At 34.8% G+C, this 19,538-nt stretch overlaps 1 protein-coding gene across 1 annotated transcript; it reads left to right on the top strand.

Moving 5' to 3' along the window:
• Positions 1 to 3,735: 3,735 nt before the first annotated feature.
• On the top strand, positions 3,736 to 4,098 carry LOC145800274 (uncharacterized). The gene has a single exon (XM_082889937.1). The coding sequence runs from the start codon at positions 3,736 to 3,738 to the stop codon at positions 4,096 to 4,098; it is 363 nt and encodes a 120-aa protein (XP_082746063.1).
• Positions 4,099 to 19,538: the final 15,440 nt, after the last annotated feature.

Here is a 19,538-nt window from a genome sequence, read left to right as displayed (position 1 = left end):
GGCAGGGAATGCCTTGTGAGGCATCCCCACACATCACCGGCCATGGCTTGAGGCCACCGGCCAGTGATTTTATGCCATCGGCAATGTATATTGCCGGTCGGCACTCTTTATTGCCGGTCGGCCATTTATTTTGCCAAAATGGCAATTTTGAATGGCCGATCACTGTTCATCTACTTTTGGTAGATATTTTGTGCCAGCTGTGATAGCTGGCACCCACCTTTTCTCCCCTCCATACACGTGTATGGAGGGATCTCTCTCTTGACAAGCTTATTTGACAAGCTTTACAAGAGAGAGCTCTATAAGAGAGAGTCTCCTCTCTTGGATTTAGGGTTAGACAACATTTTTAGAGAGCTTTGATATTAGGGTTAGGAATTTGTATCTATTCCATCTCTATATTTCCCTCTCTTGTTAGTGTGTGTGTTTTGTCTTACTTTTGCTCACAAGCACCCACCATCACACCATCCCTTGGAGCTGAGGCCTCTTGAGGGTTGTTTTGGAGGTTTTGAAGCTGGTTTCAACCTAAAGAAGCTGCTGGAGCTCCATTGTTGAAGAGGGTCTTCAAGGGTAAGAAGCTTGCTCCTTTTTACCCCTTTCTTGCATTGTATTTTTGCCTACCTTACAACTATTTTTGTGTTTAGTATATAACATAAAAAAGTTCTATTTTTAGACCCTCTAAATAGTTTGTTAAGAGTGTTTTAAGCTTTGGGGTTGTTTGACCCCTCTTAAGCCTTGTAAGGCTCCATTTTGTGCCATTTTGGGTGAGCTCCGAGGCCTTGGTGTTTGGGCCTCCTCACCACTGAAATCTTGAGGGATTTCAGAGGTGAGGATGGTGCCTTGAGGTCCTAGGAAGGAGAGGGCCACCCCCTCTCCTTGTTGTCCTTGAAAAGGACCATTTTTGCCTCTTGAGGGAGCACCTAGCTTAGGCTCTTGTTGACCATCCCTAGCTGATATTTATGCTTATTTTGCCATGAAATAGCATTGTTTTAAGTTGGTTTTGGTACACCATGCTTGCTTAGCATACATGCCTTGTAATGCCATTTTGTTGCCTTAACATGCATCTAGGTTTTAACCCTTGTTCAAGCATGCTTTAGGCCTAGCTTTATGAAGCTTTCATGTTTATTTTGCCATGATTAAGGTCTGTCCATAGTTGTTTGGGTCGACTTTGGCATGCATTGTATAGCCCCTTTACATTTTGGCTTGTTGGCCTTAAGGGTGCGAGTGTATAGAATGCATTACTTGCTTTGATTTAGTGGTTTGGAACCTCTTAACATGTCATTTCAGTCCACTCAACATGCTTATATGCTTGCATTTAACCCTCCTTCAATGTGTTTAACGGTTGTTGCCTTATGCCCCTTGTTTAGGCCTTGGAGTGTGCTTGCCTTTTTTTTGACCACTTAGATACCATCTAAGTACATCCTTAGCTTTGTTTAAGTCTGCATTAGACCTATTTTAAGTCCCTTTGGCCTTGTGAGGTTTGGTGGACTTGACCTTGGTTTAAGCCTCCTTGGCTTGTCTTAAGTACTTGGGCCATTGTTGCATGATATGCTTGCTTTGTTTAGTTGGTTTGGCACCTCCTATAGCATGATTTTCAGAGCTTAATTTGCATGCTATATGTCCATGTTCACATCCTCTTGAGTGTGCTTGAGAATTGCTCTTTAATGTTTGAAGTGTTGGAGATCATTTGCATGCATGTTTGTGTGCCTATTAGTCCTTCATTTTTGAGCACCTTGGCCACTATTTTAGGTTAGTTTGAGGGCTGCCTAAATTAGTCTAAGTCCATTCTTGCATATTGTGACATGCTTAACTTGTGTGTTGATTGCATGCTTGGCCTATCACGTGTTGTGGCATGTCTAAGTGACTTTGCATTTGGCATGCATTTCTCTTAGTTGGAATTACCTAACATGTTGCATGCTTTGCATACTTGCATGCTTGAGTAACTAGCATAGTTGTCACATGCCTTGTATGCTTGTTTGCATTACCATATTGCATGCCTAGTTAACATGCTTAGGTTGCATTGAATGCATGCTTTGCCTCTTGATTATCCATGATTGAGGTTAAGCTCCTCACTTGTTTGTTGGTTTACATTGCATTTGAAATCAACATGCATAACTTGGTCTCTTGGGCCATCACGCATTGAAATGCGCGATTGATGGTTCGAGAACCAAGGACCATGTCCCTTTGAGTCATAAACATGATAAGGGATATGGTTGGTGCATACATTGCTTGAATTGCATTGCCATGCAAAGCTCTGTCCTCTGCTGCTGTCAAACAGATTCTGCAGGAGCTTTTTGCCGATCGACTGCACATAGTGCCGACCGGCAATCCATCCGTGGCCGATAGCTTCATCAACAGCCGATGATCACATCTTATTACCGGTGGACATTCTACTCAGCCGGTGGTGTCTCCCAATGTCCAGGGAAGCAATTCTGAGACTTTGGCAGTTTTCAGAGGGGCAGAGCAGGGAAAACAGAGGCAGCTTGCGCATGGCAGTGGACTTCCGAGCAAGACCCGAGCACGCGTGCATGGAGCCCTCTTCCTGAGGCCCTTTTTCTTGCTTTCTTAAATTAATTAATTTGTTTAATTAATTTAGTTGGTCTGTAATAATTAATTAGCTAGGTTAGTTAATTCATTATTCGAATTGTATTATTCTTTTGGTCCCTCCGAGCGAGGGCGAACTTGTAATAAGTATGGGTGAGTGCATGCATGTCTTCCAACCCCCACTTCTTTCTCCCTTTTACTTACCTGCTTTGATGGTTAGTAATAGGACATGTTTAATTTAGCATACTTTATGCTATGCATGCGTGCATCATTCATCAGTATTGCATGCACCGGGCTCAGCGCATCATGCTAACAGCATTAGTATTTCAAATCTAACTTAAATACATGCTACCTGTGCATTTTCACATGTCATTCATAGATTAGCCGAGCCTACTCTAGTGACATTCCGTATGCGTTGCATTAGACATTTAAACATGGACTTGGATCATGCATTGATTGCTAACGAGTTCTTTGTTTTGGCACGGAGTACGATGTAAATATTTATGCTTTAGCATCCTTGCATGCGTGTGAGTGTTGCCATGATAGCATGATTACCATGAGGCTAGCTGCTTATGTGATATAACTGCTTGAATGCCTGTGGGTGAAAGTTGGATTGTCTGAGTTGGAATAGCTCATTGAAATCCGTGTTTTAGCCTACTTGCGAGTAGCAAATTTCGAAACATTTTTCCAAAACAGACGGATATGCAATGCTTATTCCCAAATTAGGCAATCTAGTCTATACTTTGTGCTGTGTGCATAACATAGTAATTCTAGGCTAATAACCGGTTTAAGAACACATAACGTTTTCAAAATCGGATATCATGGTTAGTAGAGGCCGATCTTCGGATCGGGTGAGAGGGGGTGCTCATAGCTGACCTTCCCTAATCGTACCCAAGTTCCCGAGCCGAGGCAACTTTGGTGATGACGGACACGTGGCCTTTGGCACCGAGTCAGGGTTTCCTAAATTCCCCCAAAAATAAAATATTTAGGTGGCGACTCTGTATCTGGCAAAGCAGTCCATGTTTGGCACTTCTTTTCAAAAATCTGTTTCTCAAAACGATTTGCCGGATTTGGACTCTTTGGTTCAGATTAAGAACCGTGACACAAATCGAGTCTGAACTGTAGCGGGGTCCCTCGCGGACGTGTTACAGGGTTGGACACCATGTGTTCCTTAAGGTGTCTCCCATGAAAGGAGTAATGAGGTTCGGTGTTCGTGGTAAATTGAGTCCTAGATTTGTTGGGCCATTTGAGGTTTTAGATCGAATTGGAGAGGTAGCTTACAGACTTGCCCTACCACCTTCAGTAGCTAGAGTTCATAATGTTTTTCATGTCTCAATGTTAAGGAAGTATATACCGGATCCTAGTCATGTGATTGATCATGCACCGTTGCAGTTTAAGGAGGATTTGACATATGAGGAACACCCTATACGAATTGTTGATAGGAAGGAACAGGTTTTGAGGCGTCGAGTCATCCACTATGTTAAGGTTCAATGGAGTAATCACTCAGAAAGAGAAGCAACTTGGGAACTCGAAGATGAAATGAAACGAAAGTATCCATAACTTTTTGAGACTTCAGGTATGTCAAATTTCGAGGACGAAATTTTTTATAAGGAGGGAAGGATGTAAAACCCAAATTTTGTATATTATTATTTTTGGATAGATTGGTAATTAAATTTATTTATATGGGTCACTTAGTAATATCAAGGAATTAATTATGAGATGGCATTATCATTTCTATAACATAGGTGGGTAATTTTGTAATTTTGGAAAAAGAAAAGAATATCAGGTTAAGTAAGCCATCATGCCGTGGCTTTGTCTTGGAGAAGAAAACAAAAAAAAAAAAAAAAAAAAGCACAAACAAACAAGGGGAGGCGTGGATGTTGCGGAAAGGCAAGGTAACAAGGGTTTGAAAAAGAAAAATTAAAGAAAAGAAAACAAAACCAAAGTGAAGGAGGATTCATAGAGTGGTGATTTTTTTTTATTCATCACTTAGGTAAGATTTATTTTATTGTATTCCTATCTATGATTTTAGTGTTAATATATCAATAGATGATTTTATGGGCATACATGATTAAATAATTATATTGATGTAGTCTATGTTGGGGTTCTCGATTTTGCTCAATTTTAGAGTGTATTTTGCATTCCGTTTGGGTGGTTCATATTTTGAGATTAATATGTGATGGGTTAAGTTTAATAGTGGTGTGTTTGTGGGATACAAGATTGGCTACAAGCAATTACAAATTTATTCATGTATATGAACAACAATAGGATAATATAGGTTGAGAATTTTCAAAGCCGTAATGGCTTTGTTTTGATGCTGAATTGTGGGGGTCCCTAATAGACAATTGGATTAATTTATTCTATTGTCACTACAAGAAGAGAAGGATGGGTGCAAATAATAATTGTTTATGTGGTGTAATATTTTATTATGTTTGTGAGATTGAGGTGGATCTTGGCAAATTGAGATTAGCTTGGGAAATATTATTTTAGCTGTTTAAGGTAAGTAACCCTCTATCACTGTTGGTTCATTTTTATTCCTACTAAATCGTTTAAAATTATAAATATTTATTTATAGCCTTCATGTTCTCTTAAAATAAAATATGGGTCAAGTATAAAACAATATCGAATATTATTATGAAAGTTATTTGAATATTTTGTGAAACTATTCTAAAAATTGTACCAAATGTTTACTCTGCAAATATCGAATATTTTATTTTAAAGTTGTGTATTGTTTGAATTTTTGAACCTCACTCTAGTCTGACTATGATTTGGACCCTAGCCAATGGGGGTTATTTATTGGCACAGAAACTAGTTTCTTTTGGGGCTTTACCACCGGCCTATGTGTGGTTCTGGGCCTTGTCACAGGCTAAGTGACCGTAGTCACCAAGACTTGGGTTTTGTGAATCAAATCATTGAACCATTTGAATATCGAACCATCGATTTGAACAATGAATTACTTTGAATTATCTTGTTGGCTTTTCATTTAAATTGTATTGTACATTGTTTATTTTTAGCTATGAAACCATCTTACAAATAATTGTTCATTTATTGAACTGTAGAAAAAAATTATATTTATTGGTTATCGATTTATTTATTTATTTATTTATTTATTTATTTTGTATACTTGATCCAGCTAGCAGTGATGGTTGGTTATTTACTGGGCTATCCAGCTTACCCTTATTTTTTTTTTTTTCCAGATTTTGAAGAGTAGAGTTGCGCGGGATTTTTACATGTGGGAGTGCCGAGAGTAGGACTATGATTTAAGTACTTGGATTATTGTTTTGTTAATGGATTTTATTAGTGGACTTGGTGGATAATTTCATATAATAAGAATAATCAATTTTTATGGATTTTAGCATTATGATAATTGAGGATTTAATTGGAGTATTTTACATTATTGGTTATGTGTTGGACTCTTAGCCTTGCATGCTCACTTAAATGAGTGTGCGGCGTTGTCACGGAGCTTGGGGCATGACACACTCAGTCACCGGTGCTTTGGCTTGCTTAAGAGCTGCAATGTTAGCTTCGACCATGAGAGCGCAATCAAGAACATTTACACATTTTATTAGTTTGAGGACATTCACCCGGTTCAGCACTTCAACATCCATTCCACCCTCGAATTTTCTGGCTTTTTTATTATTTGTGTCTACCATATGTGGTGCATACCGAGCAAGCTCCGTGAATTTAGCCTCGTATTTAGCCACAAATGTGGTGCCCTGCTTCAACTGCTCAAACTCCGATACTTTACAGTCATGGACACATTGAGGGAATATTTTTCATAAAATGCCTCCTTAAATTGAGCTCATGTCATGGAATTATTACCCTCTTGGACTAGTATCCACCACTGTCTTGCTTCCTCTTGAAGAGTAAAGGTTGCTAACAAAACCTTTTGTACCTCTGAACATGGAAAAACTTCAAACAACTTTTCTATTTCCAGGATCCAAGCCTTGGCTTTCAATGAATCAATACCTCCTTGGAAAGTTGGAGGCTTTATTTTATTAAACTTCTGATTAAACTAATTCAACTCATCAATTTCACATTTTTGAGCCATTTATGCTTTCAATTTCTAATCCCAACATAAATCCTTAATCAAATCGTATACAAATCAAACAGAATAATTCCCATAAATCTCAAATTGAATCAGAATAATGAACAATTAAAATTCAAATCTCTTTAGTTAATTAAATGCTAATTATTATATGAGGTGGGGTAGTTACAATAATCAAACTGTAGGATATTTAAAATCAAATTTACAATTACTTGTTGATGGTGATTTATTTCTTGTTCGTTGTTGTGCCCATTTTTTAAACTTGATTGTTAAAGAAGCTATGCATGTATGCGAGACATATGTACTTGTAATAAAAAATACAGTTGTTACTATTATGTCTTCTGCTAATCAAATTTTGGAAATATAAAAAAATTTGTCAACGAGAAAGTATGCCATTTAAAAATTAATTTTAGATATAGATAGTAAGTGGAATTCAACATATAATATGTTAAAAAGAGCTTGTAAACAAAGAAGAGTAGTAGATTTATTTTTTGCAACAACATCAATAGGAAGAATACTGACTCCCACAGAACTTAATTGGCGCCAAGTAGCCTTGTATAAAGATTTTTTAAAAAATTTTGATACTTCAACAAAGTTATTTTCTTATATATATATATATATATATTCCTACTTCACCATTTGTATTACATAGGTTAGCAGAAATAATTAAATTTTCATAAAATATACGAGTAATGAATATTTATATAACTATTATTACTTCAATGAAAGTAAAATTTGATATATATTTTGATCATTTGCCTCATCTTTTAGGTTTAGCCATAATAATTGATCCTAAGTATAAAGAAGTTGGTTTACAAAAAAATTTAGAACATATTTTTCGTTGATCAAACACAGTTTGTCCCTATTATGCATACATACAACAGATTATTTGAAGAATACAAGGCAACTATATCTATAAATACAGCTACACACACTACACTAGCAGTCTTATCTCGAGGCAGAACGTTAAGTGTTTTTTCAGCAATAAAAAGTAGAAGAATATATCAACATACAAGCGTAAGTAGTTCTGAACTACAACGTTATTTGAAAAGCCTGACAGTGGATAATTTCGATGATTTTGACATTTTGGATTGGTGGAAACAAAATGAAATTATGTAGCCTATGGTTTCACAGATGGCCCGTGATATACTAACTGTTGCTATTTCTACAGTTGCTTTGGAAACAACTTTTAGTGCAAGTGGACTGGTGCTAAGCGATTACTGCAGCAGGCTTTCATCCCAAATGGTTAAGGCACTGATGATATCCAGAGATCATATGCATGCACTTACGAGAAGACAAAATTATAGTGAAAATAAGAGAATTCAAAATGATTTAGGTGACATATCCTCGGGTAACATGATTGCAATGTCTCTCTCCTCCGATAATTGATCAATAATTTGTTTTTTACTATCTCATTTCGTTTTTTTTTTTTTGGTATTAGATTATTGAGGTGGAGTATAATGCAAATGATTGGTAGGCTAATAATAAGTGCCAACCTAATTCAAATGCACTTGACCTATAAGGATGCAATTGCTCTACCATCATCAACAATCTACACCTATTTTATTTAATGATATAAATTTTTGTAATATTTTATTTCATTTTGAAATAAAAATTATTCATTCAATAAATATTATATAATTAATTTAATATTGTACTATTGAAAGTTTCGTTTTCATATATATATAATTATTCATTTCAAAAGAAAAAAATTGCATAATTGCATATTTTTTTAGTTATAAGTTCATAATTAAAAAAACATAAGTCATACATAATTAAATTAAAATACTACCATGAAATATAACCAAACAAAACATCTCATTAATCTTGACTAAAATACTATAATATAATTTTTCTTTTATTTTTTTATCCCTAATAAATAATTTGCATAAATAATGTATTTATCGTTCATTTTTCTATTAAAAAAAAGAAAAAGAAAAAAGGCCCACCCAAGCTCGGCCCGTAGCCTAAGCCCAGGCCCTATTCTGAGAGGGTTTGGGCTTGGGCTTGGGCTTGGGCCCCACTTTTCAGTCCATAGGCCCAACTTACCAAAAAAATGAGAGCCTACGAGGCTTGTTTAGGCTAACCCGAGCTCAGGCCCGAATGGGCCGAACCGGGCCATTATTATATCCATATCATGAATGCATGATGGATGAAATTTTCTGCCTCACCGAAATGATGTTATTGGCCCTTTTTGCTCAAAGTCTCAAAATGACGTCGTTTTAGGCATAAATCTTTTGGCAAAAATAATAATAATAATAATAATAATAATAATAATAATAATAATAATAAACTCTTCTCAATTTGGGAACCCACCTACGTAAAAAACAAAATTATTATTAGTCATGTCATGTCATGTCATCTCTCATGTCATCTACTTTTTCTTTTCTTTTTTCCTAGGTTCAAATAACATTTATGTTGTATTTAAATTATAAAATTGGATAGATTTTTCATAGCTACGTATTAAAGATTTATACATATCAATATACAATTCTAAACATTACCTTCACATCATGAGTATTATAAATATTTACAAACTAATAAGAATAAATTTAAAAACATATAAAAAGGTCGAACCATAGAAATAATAATTTTAACATAACAACATAACATGAATATAATTTTTTGCTCACAACAACCTTACACTAAGAAAAAACAACTAAGAGTATCTCCAGCCCTTCCCTCTACTCATATAAGATTGAATTTCAAAATAAATACAATATTGACCCTAAAAAGAGCATAACACTAATGTCAAACCAAACTTGGACATAACATTTGCTAATTTACTGCTTGGGAGAAAAATAAAATAAAAACCAAACATACAGAAAAACAAGAAACAAGAAACAAGAAACAAAAACATAAAAAAAAGAAGAAGAAGAAGAAGAAGAAAGAAAGAACGAAAAAAGAAAAAAATCAAAACAAAGAACAAGAAAAAAAATCAAAAAAATCAAAAAAATCAAAAAAATAAATGAAAAAAACCAACAAAAATGAAGAAAATCAAACATCATTTTCCCCTTCCAAAATAGAACAAGAAAGAAGTATTACAAATAGGATAAACACCATTTTTACGTTACTTAATAAATAATAATAATAATAATAATAATAATAATAATAATATACTTTACCTAAAGATATAAAGATGAAAAAACCCTAATTTTATTAGGCAAGATCCCAAAACAAATCTACACGTATTGTTTTTTTCCTATTTGCCTTGCATCTTCTTTAGTCGATTTAGGTATAAAACATCATATTATTCAGTTGGGATTATGATTTGTGGCCCCAAAAAATAGGTAAAATTAGGGTTTGATCCTTGTAGTTTTTTTTTTACAAGAAAAACTATTTTCACAAGAAGAGAAATGATGAACAGGAAAAAAAAAATTTAAAAACAAAAATCAAATATTGTATGTATGAAAACCATAACTTCTAAAAAACGAACCTGAACGATGGGAGAGGGAAGTGTGAGAACTCTGGTAGGAGGGAGAAGTGCAAAAGCTCGTTCGCTGCTTAGCTGCTGCGGACGAATGTCAACAGTGACGGTAGTCACCGATGGGTCTTCCTCCCCCGTCTCCTTCGATATCTTCTTCTTCTTCTTCTTCTTCTCTCTCTCTCTCCCTCCCTCCCTCCTCTAGGCAATACAAACGTGATTTGTGTTTTGTTGGTTTTGTTTTTAGGTTTTACTAGCAGTTGACCCGTACAATACACGTGTTTTTTTTTTTTCAAAAAATATTTGATGGTATAATGTGTGTTATAAAAGAATAATTTTACTAGCATGAACACTTTGATATGTTCGGTAAGGGGGATTGGCTTTAATTGTTTTGCAAATTGCTATGCACTGTTTGCTAATTATTTCCTTTTTGTATGTTCTTGGTATTTACATCGTCATATCATTGCTTGTGTGGTTTATGATCTTGCTTTTGTTGTTTGAGAGTTGTTTTTCATGAGTCTTAGTTTTCATCTATTCATGTTTTCCATCTCATGTTTCAAGATAATCGTGTCATATGTCTATTACTTTTTCATATACTCTTGTGGGACTAATAGTTGTTTTGGAGATTGTGGCACTATAGCTATTTTGCAGATCATGACCTTGAGAAAGAAGTTGGCTTTTGTTGGCTGTAATGGGTTAGGGTGTTTAGGATTTTATTTGTTAGGTGTTTTTTGTCACGGCATTGCCAAAGGGGGAGATTGTTAGGTTTTATTCTTGGCAACCCCGTTTGACAAAACTCCTTTCAGTTGCATTTATTTTCGCACTTTTATTTCAGTGAGGCTATGAGTGTTTAGATGCGAATCCAACCCGAATCAAGCCTTTCAGAGAAGTTTGTGATGCTAATGCTTTCAAGATTGCCACTTCGCTGATTATGACGGGGATCGAGCTGCCTGTCCGCTCGAGCAGACTTTACCCCGCTCGAGCGGAGAATCCCTGGTTCCAGAAGTTTTGGTTGCCTGTAAAAGTACTGAGCTGTGTGATTTCGCGCTCAAGCGGGTTCTCTAGTGCTCGAGTAGACCTCTGTTATATCACGCGCATATTTTGCTGAAGCCGCTCGAGCGGGCTGTTGGGCGATCGAGCAGAGATCGCGGGACAGATTCTATAAATTCGCGTGATGGGTCAGATTTTAGGATTACGACTCCAGATCTGGGGATATTTTGTTAGTTTTCTTTGATGTTTTGATTGAGTATTCAACTCATGTTTTAAAGAGTATACATCAAAGGTCTTGTTTGTTCTACAAAAGAGAGTGTTGTTCTTCGGTGGATTCTGAGGAATTCGAGCCTGAAGCTTTGGTGGATTCCGGAGTGGCTCATCGTAAAGACAATTCTGAGGTAAAGACGGGGTTGGAAGAGGCACATAGAGGTTGGTTCAATTAGGTGTGGATTCGCTAGGTAGTTGAGAGTATACCTGTGTAATTCCTTTAAATCTTCTTAGTGGATTGTTTTGCGGCTGTTGCCTGTGGTTTTTTAATCACAGTTGGAGGTGTTCAATTGTGGTTTTTCCACGTTAAAATTGATTGTTTGATTGGGATTGTTATATACTGCTTAAAATTGTTACATAATCACAAATCAATATCTAGGGAATTTCTAGATTTTTCAAAACGTAAGCCCTTATAATGTGCCACCTAAGCACGAGAAAAACACTGCTTTTAATAATATATATGATTATAAGTAAAGATCAAGGGACAAAACAGACATTTCAACACATGAGAGGTATTGTTCATCCGAGGCAAAAAACACTGTTCACTATACATTGATGCTTGATATATATTGTATAGACATTGACCAAGAGGCAAAATAGACATTTCAACACATGAAAGGTTACTATTCATCAGAGGCAGAAAACATTGGGAAATTCTATTTCCACACACATAGTTACCTCACTGCACACATTTAATAGTTTGATTATTAATTTTTATTCTCATTCCACACACCAATTATATCAATCATACCCTTAACTCATATATTGTACACACACCACCTCAACCCTCTTTCCACATACTAACCCTCTTTCTACACAGCTATTCAAGTTGAAGAGCAACATCTTTCCTATTTTGGTTCACAGTGAAGACTTCAACAGTGAAGAGAAACTCCATTGAACAAAATAAAGACCTGAGAGAAAACAAGAACAAACACTGTAGCAATGGCAGTCCAGGGGCTCCTAAAATGGTCGTGCATCACTTCAGATATCCAGAATGCTATCCAGGTCTTTCCTTTGTGGCCGTGGTATTTTTCAATTCTAGACTTGACCAAAAAATAAATTGTATCTCTACAATCTGACACCAACTCAGTAGTCATTCCATGGATTACTTTCACAACTTCATCATCGTTCCTAAGAAAACTGCAGATGATACCTGCATATTTCAGCTCCTTAACATTGTTAGCAGAGTCAATGATCGAATCTAGAAAGCATATATATAATTGGTCGCCCATAAGGGATGAGCACGAGTATCAGGGCAGTGTTCATAGGCAACCATGTTCATAAGCAAAGAAATGGTTGTGTCATCAATATTTATTTTAGGAAGTGTTAGTATTCCACCATTTCATATAGACTTGAATGCTATTTATGATAAGTCATCACCACGAGAGCAAGGCTTGAATTGGATCCCTACCATCTTAAGGTCCATGGCTGAACGACATGTGAACCATTGAATGCTCTGAGTTTGAGATCTCTGGGTATGAGTATTTGGAACTGAGCTGTGAGAGAGAGAGAGAGAGAACGGCGAGGGAAAATTTCCAAATGGAGCCATGTGATGTTCTCTGATTTGATTGCTACCCATAATGAAGTTAGGGGTTTTTTTTTTTAACTCAAAAAGTGTATATTGAGATTTTTTTTTTTTTTTTTAAAAACATGTATACAGAAAATATTTTTATATAATATTATGGGTGCTGGTGCATATCCATTATGGTCATTTTTATTTATGGTATAATTGTCATTAAAATAATATTTTATTAAGTATATACACTAAGATAATTAGGCGTGTGGAAATTGAATTTTCTGAAAATACTATTCACTATACATTGATGCTTTATATGTATTGTATAGACATTGTCCAAGGGGCAAAACAGCCATTTCAATACATGAGAGGATACTATCCATCGAAAGTAGAAAACATTGTTCGTTATACATTGATGCTTTATATAAATCCCAAGGGGCAAAACATACATTTCATATGTGTGTTCATAGGAGGCACAAAACACGGACAGGGACATTTAAACCAGGGGCAAAACAGACATTTCATATATGTGTTAATAGGAACTGACATTGACATTTACACCACTGTGTTAATAGGAAGAATTTCTCTGAACTTTCCAGAAAAATTTCTCTGGCCTTCCCTAAACTTCCCACTGTAAATTTCTTTGCCCTTCCCTTCTCCAAATTTCTCTGCCCTCCATATACTTCCCACTCTCCCAGAGAAATTTCTCTACCTTTCTACAAAATTACATCTCCAAAGAAATTTTAAATTTCTCTGCGCTCCCTGCCTCTCTTGGACTTAACTCTCCAAAGAAAATTTGGAAATTTCTCTGGTCTTTCCTTCTTTCCAGAGAAATTTTCCTTCTCTGGCCTTCAGAGAAATTTCCATCTCCAAAGAAAATTTTTCTGGCCTTCCTGGCCTTCCATTCTCTCCAGAGAAATTTCCCTTCTCCAAACCCATAGAAATTCACTCGAACCAAAGAAATTCCCCCTCTCCAAACCCAAAAAAATTCTCCCTCACAATTTTTCCTGGTTGAAAATCATAATTTGGATTCTCAAGCAAGAAGGAAGAACAGAAAAAACTATAAAAGACTCACAAAAAGCATCCAAATACAAAAAAATATCACAAAATATGATAAAACTCTCTTACTAGATCAAGAAAAACCCTTTGAAGGTCCATAATTTTTGCCTCATAACAGTTTTATGACATTATCTTTCTCTTTTCCTTCACAAAATCAAGATCCAAACACAGCCTAAGCGCCTTTGAAATTTTCAAATCTCAAAAAGTCTTAATAAGCAAGGTTTGAATAGGAATTCACAAAACAGCTAAAACATCTCAGCCACATAACTTGTATGCATAGATTTGCACTTTGTCTTTCTCTGAAAAAAAGAAATAAAAAAAAAAGAAAACCAAACCCAGATCATTAAATTGTCTAACCTTCATTAATAGTAATCACATGGACATAATTCTGCAACGACACCACCAATCTCACCAACAACCAAACAAAAAAGAAAAAAAGAAAAAAAAAGTACATGAATTTGAAAAAGAGAAACAAAATTAGAAGGTTTGATTGATGCATAGTAGTAGGGGAGAGAGAGAGAGAGAGAGTAATATTTTTATCTGGTTGGGGTGTTACAGAGCAAGCAATCGAAGAGCCTAGAACAAGCATAGCGAAGACACAGATAGAATCTACCCGTGTAGAGATTGTATTCCCTACGAACAAATTCAAGCTTCTTACTGGAGGCACGTACAGGGTCAGAGGCACTGCCGAGAACGCCACTTCTAGGAACAACTGCAATATCTCTACAGAGGCACTGCAAAAATGAATCACTCGGTGGGTGTGGCAGTGAATGAGAGTGAGAGTGGAGGCAACGGTTCATGGTTGATCGAATCAGAGAGAGAGAGAGAGAGAGAGAGAGAATGATGAAAGCCCTAGCTAGAGGAAAGAAGAAAGCGAGAAAGTGAATTTTCTCTGAAATATACGGGTGTAGGATCAAGGGACCTCAGACGTTACAAAATAATACTGTGGATCTCTTCCATTACAAAAAATAGAAGAGGGACATTAGACTAATTTTCCCTTATTATTTTTTGAATGAGAGTTATAGAGGATTTTTTTTAATTATTTAAAATAAAAAAAATTAGAAATTTTAGTTTGAGATATTGGAACACTCACAAAACTTGTGGTTAGAAAGCCCCTTTTACTTATATAATATATAGATAGATAAATAGATTTAATAAAAATTTATATTTGTTTTAGATAATTTTTTAATATACAAATTTTTTTTATAGTTTTTTTATAAAAATAATTTAACAATCTCATCCTTAATCATAATGTATGAGAGAAGTTGAAAAGGGTGCGTAATTATGAGAGAAGTCAAAAAGGCTTGTGGGTTAAGAGAAGTCAATAAATGTTGAGGTTATTATTTTTTTAATCAAAAAATTAAAATATTAAAATTGGGATATTGGAACTCCCACAAGGTTTATGGGTTAAAAACCCGTTTTTTTTCTTTATATAATACTAGTCTATCACCCGTGCTATGCACGGGATAATTATAAATATTTATATTTGTTTTAGACTTTTTTTAAAATGTGAATTATGTTTTTTTAAGATTTTTTTATAAAAATAATTTAACAATCTTATCACTAACCATAGTGTATGGGAGAAGTTGAAAATGGTACTCAGTAATTATGCACAGATTGTATCTATAATTATTTGTTTGAGGGGATTTTAAATGTTGTTGAGGGGCTTTTAACCAAATCAATAAATGCATACATGTGGAAAAACGTATGGATTGAAAAAAGTTAATAAATGCTGATCAGGGGAGTTTGACCAAATCAATAAATGCTGAGTTTTTTTTTTTAAATAAAAAATTTAAAAAATTAAGATTAGGATATTGGAACTCCCACAGGCCTTGGGGGTTAAAAACCTCTTTTTGCTTAATATATAGTATAGATAGAGATAGATAGATTAGCTAAGTGAGAAAATTTTATTACAATAAAATATATGATACTTTTCCAAGGCTCAACAAGGCTTAAAAAAAAAAAAAAAAAAAAAAAAAAACATTCGCAAATGCGAAAAAGAAAATCTCTTACTAGTGGAGAGACTAGGCACTAGGAAAAACAAAACGCATATCCTCTCGTCTTTCTCGGTTACAAAGTTGTCCACAGTACCATAATTTACCAAGCAAAGAAAGAGAACCAACCAGAAAAGGTTCCATTCTAGTGTGGGGCATTGACATCCCCTCTTTCAAATAAGTCAATTAAATACTTTGGCCTGTGCTTTGTCACAATTCTACTTCAGCTCATACTCTTTTGGGACTCTTGTCTCCATTAATTGGATGAAAAGGCCATACATTCAGATTGTTGAGACTTGATGACAATGCTAGAGCGTGATGAAAAAAAATTGACATGTGAAATCTATTTAGCAAAATTTGTTGTTGGATGAGATGCAATTCGGGTACCGGTGCGGAAGCTGTATGTCTATCTATAGCAATGATTAAGGTAGCAACTAATTGGTAAATGGTGTCACTTGCCAAATCATATGACCATTAAATTCAACTCAACTCAACTCAACTGGAGCCATCTCAAAGAAAACACGACAATTGTTCAAATTGTTTTAGCTCAAGCTACTTATGGGTTTCTAAAGAAAAGAAAAATATCATGGGGATATTGCAATTTAGTAAAAACAATTCAAAACGATTGCATTTTTATGGAAATGCAAATGAATCTGTGTTCGTGCCACATCAAACATAACTATCACTTGCATCCATTTGCTCGCAATTATTTTAATTTGTTTTCACCTTTTTGTAATTCCCCCAAGTATCATATAAATGGGAACTGAGTAACAAGTTGGAACATTTATGTGATATTCCAAAAATAAAAAAATAAAGACAAAAAAAAAAATAGAAATATTGGGTATGCTTGAATTGTCATCAAGACCAACAACAATTTAATTTTAACGCTATCAAATCTACCAAATGAATAATAAAAAAATGGTCAGGAAACAACAAAATCCATGTGCTTCATTAGCCCCAATGAAAAGTAAAACACGAAATGAAAAGTAACAGCTTAATAGAACCCTAAGGACAGAAATGGCAGTGAGAAAAACCACCAACATCTGTAGAGAGACGATTACTTGGATCTCTGCCTCATCTTTCTACACTTCCTCTTCAATCTCCTCATGCACTTCTTCTTCCACTGTAAAAGACATACAAACAAAAAGTGTAATTAGAACAAGCAAATAGATTCTGAAAGATTGGAATGGAAGGGATGAAGAGATCTTACTTTGGCTCTCATCGCGACAAAGACAGTTTACCTTTCTGAAACCTAGAAAGATCAGATACGAAGGGAAACCATAAGCCCTAGGGTTTGTATTATATATTTAGATTGAGAATAAAAAGATAAAAAAGATAAAAAGCTAACAATATTACATAATTATAAAAATTACCTAGAAAAAATGCATTCATAGATCACAATTATTCTAAGGATGACTCATTTCCCACAAATTATAAATCTACACCATCTATTTGATTTTCAAAATAGGATTTGAAACACAACTCATGGTACATAACAATTTTCCACAAAAAGTATGGTAACAGCATCCATCTCAGCTTCACTACATAGAAAAATAATTGTTGAGTAAATGAGATTAGTAAAATATTATATTTTTACTTCAGTGATTGATTACCTTCTTAAAAATTATAAGTAGAGCTTCTTAAAATTTTTAATTTTTTTTTTTAAATATCTAGATTAAATACATTTAAAATTTTAAAAAATGTAACTAAAGATATGAAAAAAAAAATTGTATATGCGAGTTAAAAAACCAAACAGTCTGTCTTTGCACTACTTGAGAAAATATTGTAATGACAAACTCTGGAGAATGGAATTTGAGGGTTATGAAACTGAGTTTTACTGAACCAAACTACACTACTTTGGATTTCTTGGATGGAGTTCGATTTTGTTCACATGAATATGACACACCTTGTAATTGGTTTTTCCATTAGGATCCACCTTCCGGTTCCAAATAGATTTCACATTCCAAATGGGCTTATTTTATTTGGCCAACTTTGTTTTGAGACTCGTTTAAATTCTCAAAAATTTTATTGTCCCAGAATATAAAATTAGAAAATAAATCAGAATATTTGATCTATGGTTCATATTTGATGTTGTTGTTGTGGGTCCATATCCTCAATAAATCTGGACCATTGATTTTGAATTCTGAGTATCGTTTGGGTGTTTACTTATGGGATTGTATTGTTCTTAAATTGTCCCATTGGGTGTAAGTAAACACCATACAAGTAAGTTGTGAGCACATAAGTTTAATTGTGTATCGGTTGCACTCTGTAAAGGATATAGAATTTATACTATGAATCTTATAAAATTAATAGTTTAGATCGTAAAGATAAGATTAAATTTCTATTATGTTCACATATCAACATATGAGAACTTGAGGGGCCGTTAGAGTCCGCCATGAGTTCTCTTTTGATAATTTGAACTCTTCATTTTTGTAACGCCCTCAAAATAATAACATTAAACCCATCAAATAAGACATTCGTTGACATATGAAATAACCACATTCTTATATACATCAGTGTTTCATTACAAAAGTATTACATGTTAACAACAAAAGCAAATGCCCTATGGGCTTACAGCTTTCCAAGTTAACACTTGGTTACAACAAAAGAGTACTAACTCATACACGTTAAGCCCTTGGCTTGAATTTACATGTAATACATCAAAAAGTAAAGCGACAAAAGCAGATCCGCCTCTAGCCTCCCAAGCTATGTCCTTGGAGGTGGCATGCTACCTGTACCTGAAAATGATATTCCCATATAGAGTGAGCCACAGCCCAGTAGAAATATACTAAACCAACCATGAACATTGACTAAAATATTAGCAATTGATAGATGGCTAACACTGATACATTCACATAAATCACACATTTATGTCATACAACTTAAGAGTCCAAGTTCCTTTCCATTTTCCCTTTTTTTTTAATAGATAAGCATATTAGCTCTATCATCATTTCAACAGATATGTATAAAAACTATATCCCACATTCACAGATAAGCATATGAGCTATATCCACACTCTCAACAGATATGTATAACAACAATATCCACATTCACAGATAAGCATATAAGCTATATCCACACTTCACAAAGATAAGCATATGAGCTCTATCTTCACTTCTTTAGACAAGCATAAGAGCTGTATCTACGGAGTTCATCCCCTATCTTCTCCCAATACTATCCGGTTTAGAGGTACATCCCCTATCTTCCCCTAAACCGCGGAGTACATCCCCCATCTCCTCCTCTACACATAACGTATACAAACACATTGGTTCTATATACAATCACTCAATACATGTAATTAATGTATTCTAACAACCTTCACTTTTCATGACACATTCCATTAATTAGTTTCCGTTTGCCTAATCATCATGCATTGTCTACAACAATCACGACTATCCTCCACCGATAGCCCAAAGCAGTTATTTCTAAACAGAAAATAAATGCACAATGGATATTCAATCAACATTTCATTTCGGTGAGTGATAAATAGTTCAACTACACCCTTTAACCCCATATATTTCCAATCTCAACAATTCCATTTCATTTCCTCATTTCGCACAATTAATTATCCCAATTAATTAAACAATGTAATTAGGTCAATTCCCATAATTAACATTACAACCCTTAGGTCCCATTTTCATCAATGATTCAACTTATATTCCATTTCTCTATGCCAAACATGCATCTGGGTCTATTATG

This window comes from Camellia sinensis, chromosome 10 (genome assembly GCF_055761805.1).
Source record: "Camellia sinensis isolate YWXY chromosome 10, ASM5576180v1, whole genome shotgun sequence".
NCBI classification, from domain to species: Eukaryota; Viridiplantae; Streptophyta; class Magnoliopsida; order Ericales; family Theaceae; genus Camellia; species Camellia sinensis.
This window is presented reverse-complemented; position numbering and strand designations above follow the sequence as displayed.

Coding starts and splice junctions, on each gene's coding strand:
- LOC145800274 (XM_082889937.1), top strand. CDS start 3,736: ATGAGGTTCGGTGTTCGTGGTAAATTGAGTCCTAGATTTGTTGGGCCA.